Source organism: Gobio gobio, assembly GCF_949357685.1.
Source record: "Gobio gobio genome assembly, chromosome: 18".
NCBI classification, from domain to species: Eukaryota; Metazoa; Chordata; class Actinopteri; order Cypriniformes; family Gobionidae; genus Gobio; species Gobio gobio.
Genome location: NC_137111.1, coordinates 1,683,172 through 1,690,211, shown reverse-complemented (window position 1 = coordinate 1,690,211; position 7,040 = coordinate 1,683,172). Strand labels below are relative to the sequence as shown.

The 7,040-nt window shown below is 41.6% G+C and overlaps 1 protein-coding gene across 1 annotated transcript; it reads right to left on the bottom strand.

Moving 5' to 3' along the window:
• Window positions 1-1,541: 1,541 nt before the first annotated feature.
• LOC307142554 (trace amine-associated receptor 6-like) lies at window positions 1,542-5,021 on the bottom strand (the record flags this gene model as incomplete). Its single annotated transcript, XM_079843523.1, has 4 exons — window positions 1,542-2,535; window positions 3,194-3,519; window positions 4,319-4,551; window positions 4,685-5,021. The coding sequence occupies 4 exons, from the start codon at window positions 5,019-5,021 to the stop codon at window positions 1,542-1,544; spliced, it is 1,890 nt and encodes a 629-aa protein (XP_079699649.1).
• Between the last annotated feature and the right edge of the window lie 2,019 nt (window positions 5,022-7,040).

Below are 7,040 nucleotides of genomic sequence, written 5' to 3'. Positions count from 1 at the left end.
TGAGAGCGGCCCATTCTCTCACTAATGTGTGTAGAAGCGAACACACACACACACACACACACACACTCCTGAGAGCGGCCCATTCTCTCACTAATGTGTGTAGAAGCGTCTGCAGGCCTAGTGCTTGATTTAAACACCTGTGGCCATGAAGGGCACCTGAACTCAGTGATTTAGAGGGGTGTCCCAATACTTTTGGCAATATTGTGTATTTATGAACTATTTGTAGGTATACGTAATTGATTATATTTTTTTAGTAGACAAATAAAATAAATATCACATAAAATGCATTTTATTGATACAATTTCTTAAGTGTGGACACAACCTTTTTTCCTTTAACTTTAGCATATACATTTTATGTTGATAAATGCGGCAAAAATAGTTTGGAAAATTGTTGTTAAGAAAAACAGCCTTAACGCAAATTAATGCGGTGACAGGATAACCTGTATGTAGCATCCATGTTCATGGTTTGACTCCTGTCAATTTATTTAAAAGTCAATATCTTTAATTACTCAAATGTAAACAGTGCTGACTTTCATTGTGCATGAAATTTACTAATATATATATAAACTTGCATTGCTTTGCCTACGATTTTGAAATATGACTACATACAACATGCACAAATGCAGAAATTCAGAGGCAAACACTTTCACACTGTATATTTTCACACTGGATAATTTTTGACTCAAACATATCACACAAACACATATCTGAACATATTCATATCAGCCCATTACAACAGAAAAAATTGCGGCCACAATTAAAAAAATGTAACATGCTTCACACAATTAATAATACAATATGAGAATGTTAGAAATTGTATGCCAAATAAAGTGTTTAGTTCCGTTATTTTTGACCCTTGGCATGTTTAAGTGTGGTTTATTGATCGTCATACATTCCAACATATTTTAAACATGATAAAACATCTCTTACAACTTACAGTTTGCAAAATGGCATTCGTTCAATTACGGACAATCTTTAGGGATGACCTCATCAGTTCCTGACAGTCAAATGGAAGAGGGCTCCATATTCAAGCCAGTACTCCATGTATATATATCATATTCAAGAGAGGTGCCCAGGGTCATTCCTGTCAAATTTAACTCTATGGCTTCTTCTTAGTTAAAGATCAACTTGTTTACATAGGCACTATTGGGAGACATGAACAGACTAATAACATATTACGATAATTACATATCACAAGTCTTATCAATCGTTTACCAGCTGCTGTTTTATAGTTTATCCCACAATTGTATTTTGCATTATTTTCTTAAAAAAAAAGATTACTTTGTATTTAAAGATATTGGTGTAGTTGATTTAGTCATGTTAAGGCCAAATAGAGCAAATAGAGACAGATAATGTTACTCACACATGTACATGTTCACAATAGGCATACATAGGCTACTAAGCAGAATATTTACACTTTTCACAAACAGGTGTTGCACAGAGACTGGTGTCATCTAATGTTTGATAAGGAAGTGCTTAACACAAGAACCCTAACTATTCCATTTATACACAGGTTGTTTACATTTATGCCTGCATGTACTTCATGCTTCTGGGAACAGGTTGAAGTATGCTGATGAAGGTTCACATATTTTCAGTGTCAAAATGTACTTTGCTGACACTCTAAACCATTGATAAAACATTGCATAGATAAGTGGATTCATGCAGGAATTCATGCATAACATCCAATACATGATGTTAATTATTAGAGTATCACTTTCGTCATGCCCAAAAGAAAGAGTAACTATGTAGTATGGCGTCCAAAAAAGAAGATAAACCAGTACTACAATCCCTAAGGTTCTTGCGGCCTTTTTTTCTGATTTGGCCTTTTTTTCTGTGATTGAATTTAAATGCTTAGCTTGCCGTTTTGCTACAAAGCAGATTTTCACATATAAAGGAATAATTACACAACAAGGTGCAACTAAACAAACAAAAGCATCTATTAGAAGATTTTCCAATGTTACAACAAGTATGCATTCTCCAATACATGTGTGGTTCCTCTCTGGATACAGTAAAAACTCATACAAAAGATAAAATGAATAGAAGAAGGAGAATATCCAGTTCACAACAATAGAAACAATAGCTCTGTTATTATTGACTCTCATTGGATATCGCAAAGGGTCATTCACAGCAATGTATCGATCCACAGATATAATAATCATATTACCAAGAGATGCCACAACAACTACATAAAGAATAAGAGGAAATATTGAGCAAAAAAATTCTCCAAAGTACCAGCATGGCTCAATCAGTTTCATTCCCTGCACGGGCATGAGAATCAGTCCTGCGATCAGATCAGCCACTGCCAGAGAGAGGATCAGCACATTGGTGGGAGTGTGGAGCTGCTTGAAGTGTGAGATGGAGATGATCACCAACAGGTTCAGAAACACGGTGAACACTGATGTGACACCAACAAAAATGTACACAATGATGTACTCCGCTTCAGGTCGGATACTTCGGGTACAAGACAAATTGTTGTTTGGAAAGCAGTATTGGATTGTTTGATTGTCCATGTCTGTCACTCCACTGCTGGATCGACTTTGAAGAGCAGACTCTGCGTGAGGATGCTTGTCAGTTTAGCCCCCTGGTCCTTGTCACTGAAATGACTCAGTTTTATACTTACAGAAAGCACAGTAACCACCCCATTCACCATGAGGTTTGATTATTCATCTCTCAAATCCACCCACCCCTAGTTAAATATTCATAGACCTGATCAATCTGATCTATACAGTATAGTGGATTGGCGAATCTAATAAAGCTTGTTTACGCTTACATTCTGCCCATGTAAGACAGCATCTGTACTAATAAACAGCAGGCAAGTGCACTTCTGTTAGAACAATACATTTAATCCATTGCCTTTCATTCCACTTCACTCAAAATATGCATGTTAACACAATAAATCTGGAATCTGGATATTTTCACATGTCCAGTATAGGGCTACACCAATTTACGTCCCTGGAAATCATCTAATCATCTCAACTATGCTTAGATTAAGACTGGGGTGTCCAATCCTGCTCAAGGAGGGCCAGTTTCCTACAAAGTTTAGCTCTAACTTGAATCAACACACCTGCCTGGAAGTTTCTAGTCTGCCTAGTAAGACCTTGATTAGTTGGTTCAGGTGTGTTTGAATGGGATTAGAGCTAAACTTTCCAGGAGCAGGACTGGACACCCCTGGATTAAGGAAAAATGAACTGACCAAGGCAGAGCTGGAGGAATGAGGAAGCCCGGTGGAGCCACAAGGATGACGGCCCCAGGTGGAGCCGAGGGGGTGAGGAGCCAAGGTGGAGCCGACTGCTCGGTGGGCAGAGGTGGAGTGACAGGTGGATCGAGGTGAAGCCAGTCGAACAACCTCTTTTGGTCTTTTGGTGGAGCTGGCGAACTGGAAGCCCCAGGCAGATCCGAGGTGCTAGGTAATGCCAACGAGGGAGGAACCGAAGTGCTGAAGGGAGCCAGCATGGCATAGGCAGAGGAGGTGGGAGTGGGAGGCTGGGTGGGGGCACCATCAACAACACAGACATGGTGCTGGGCAATGAAACAGGTTTGGAAATAATCTCTTCATATTCCTCAATCCCACAAGGGTTCGAGTTCACAACATGCACATCAGCGTTGGGAGTATGGGTGGGGCTCCACTCAATGCCTTCATATTCTATTAATATTCCCACTGGAACGGCTACAGGAATCGGCTCACACAACTGGTCAGACTGAATTGGCTCCAGGCATTGAGTCCGCAGTGGGCATGGGCTCTGGAACTGTTGTGGGGATGGACTTAGTGCAAATGATTGAGGACCTCATGATGGAGGGAGTGGACTAGGAGGGCTGCTGCGGAGTGTTCCATTGTCCTCCACCTTGCCGACAGTATAAGATAAGCCACACATCCACAGCACAATGTCCAAATATTGTGCCATGGTCATGCTGGAGTCTCCCAATGGCAACAATTGGATGATGTTGTAATCCAGCCCACTCAAAAAGAAGTCCATCAATTGTCGTTTATCTCAGGTTGTTGATCTACAGCCATCTTAATAAATTGAGCACAGGATATCCTCATCGATGACTCTTACTGGGTTCATGGTGTAGGTCTGGTGTTCTGTCACATCAGATCAGGCAAGAAGACGAGGGAAAGCTGTAGAAGACAATTTTTCAGCAATATACTTTAATAAGTGAAACAAAAGAAGATAATCCACTGTTGGGAATACAAGTAACAGTGGTGCTAATCAAAACAATGACTTTAACGGTGAGATCTTTGATGGCTGAACAGTCCTATCCTGGACCCACAAACTCTATTGCAGGTGGAGCATATATATGTGATGGTGGTGGTAGCTACCATGGCTGTATTTCTCCTGGCTCGCATCTGCTGTCTTCTGGTTGTCCTCTCCATCTCCAGTGTACGAGCCTCGTCTCTACACAGCTGTCGCCAGATGGTACGGTCAGTAGCAACATTCTCTAGATTTTCAGGTCTGATCTTACACTTCCTCAAGACGTTCTTCATTTGATCCTTACAGCGCTTCTTCGGCCTTCCAGCTGAGCGTCGTCCATGATGTAGCTGGCCATATAACACTATGCGGGGGAGCCGACATGGGCATCCTTATTACGTGCCCCTACCACTGCAGCTGGCACTAGGTGATCATGGCCTCAATACGTCTGCAGTCCTGGTCTTTTTAAGTATTTTTAGTGAGAGGCACATGGTTACACCAGGTAATTCCCAGGATGCACTGGGGGCAGCTTATGTGGAAGCGCTCTAAGGACTTGATGTGACGGCTGTGGGTTACCCAAGCTTCACATCTATAGAGGAGGGTGGTGACACAGACTGCTTGGTAAACAGCAACCTTTGTGGAGGGATGAAGGTTCTTGTTGTGAAAGACTATGCACCGAAGTCTCCCAAAGGCAGTTGAGGCCTGTTTAATACGGCTCTGGAATTCGTTGTCAAAGCAGCTATCCTCAGAAAGAATACCCCCCAGATATTTGAAAGGTGGCACTACTGACAGCTGTTCATCCCCAACAGTGAAGACTCCATTGGCAGACTCCATTGGGCTCTAACCTACCCAGAGCCCAGCCACCTCGCATGGACCGAATGCCAGAGCCCACCGCAGACAGCGAGCCAGAGCCTGCCGACAAAGAGTTCAGCTGAACGAGCCAGAGCTCCGGAGCCCAAGCCTCACAAAATGTCTGACCATGTGCGTGAGCCGGCAACACGTGGGACTGCTTGTAGAGTACTAGGGCATGGAGGAAAGCCCAGTCAGACACCCGTGGCCATGATTCAGCTGCAGCTGGCCTCTGCAAAAGTTTATGAAAATTTGGAAAAGGATATTTCCCTTATTCTTCCCACCCAGCTCCAAGTCTCCTGTGTCTCCAGAAATCCCACCCAGCCGCCCTCTCCTGCCTCCTCTTCCAAAGTCAGCCAGCCTGTTTGCCCCACCTCCGCTGATTCCCATCAGCTCCTCTGCTCCACCCTTGTTTACTCCACTATGCTGCATGGATTCACCTCATGTCTTCCAGTTTCCAGCTCTGTCCCCTGGCTCCATCTTAGCCTTCAGTCCCACCGGCTCCATATCAGTCCTCTGGCACCCTGGCTACAACTCGGACACTCATCACTGAGTCTACACCTCTGCCTCCAGGACCATTAATGTCGCCAAGTCTCGCTTGCTCTTTGTCTGCCTCCAGGGCTCTACTTCCATCACCCTCATCTCTGTCAGTTGTCACCCTGGAGTCATCAGCCAAATCATGACTCATCATGACTTTGCCATGGGCCATCATCCTGGCTGTGTTTTGGGTCCCCGTCTGGCTCCTCCCACCATCATCACCACCCTGGACTCTCCCTCTGTTATTTCCCCTGGTTTCCTGCCCTTCGCCCGCTCTGCGTCCTCCTCTAGAGCCGTTGCCCACCCTCCCTACTGTGTTGGACCGTGTATGCTCTGTTTTGGTTTAGTTTCATTGTGCTTTGGTACTCTGTTTGCTCTGTTCCCATTTGCCGGTTCATTATTAGTTCCCTTGGTTACATATTCACATTCTAGTTTGTTGCTATGGTTAATCACTGATTATTATATTCTGTTCATGAGTGTTCTTTGTTTGTGAGGCAACTGTCTCCCGTCACAGACCTAGCTAGACCACGCCCCCTTCGCCACAGTTTTTTTCTTGTATTTATATCCCTGTGTTTCAGTTGTAGGCTGTCGGATCTTGTTGATATTAAGTCTGGATAAATCACCTACGTATTCCTGTGCTATGAGTGATTTTGGATTAAAGGTATTTGAATATATCTCCTTCATTGAACTATTTTACCAATGTAAACGTGACAGATTTCCCCATTTTATCTCTTTACTGTGTATTTTGAATGGGGCAATAATTCAGACTCTATCACATTTTACCTGTTAGCTTTCTCAGCACTTGTCCGAATTAACCTCTTTTGGTGTTCAACAGGCATTTTATCATTTTACCAAAATTACAGGATGGATTTCCCTTTGCATCCCATACGGAAATGTAATATATGTACATATATGTCCCTATATCCGAGTAGTGATGTCATATATGTTTCATATAAGGCAATACATTATTAGCACATATATACATCCTCACAATGTATGAAGATAAAGGTTTATACCATGTATGAAATACCCATAGAAGAATTATTATATATACAGTACATATATTAAAATTAATAATATATGATGACTTTTTATATGGTACTATATGTTAATGCCATTTATGTAAAGAAGATGTGTCTAATTTATGTAAGTTTATTTAAACAACATATATGCAAACATTATGTATGCTTGTATAGGATTTTATATGGATTCATATTAGGATATTTCATATATGAGTCATATAAGTCAAAATATGTATCATTACATACATAAACAGATATATTATATGGGATACATTTATATGTCAATATATGACATTGTTCCAATTTCTAATAGGTTTCATATATGTTTTTACTTTTTTATATAGCATATATAGCATATATTGATATTTCATATATACACATATTACATTTCCGTATGGGATGCCAAACCAAAACATTAATACTTATAGGTGTTAAAACAAAGAAA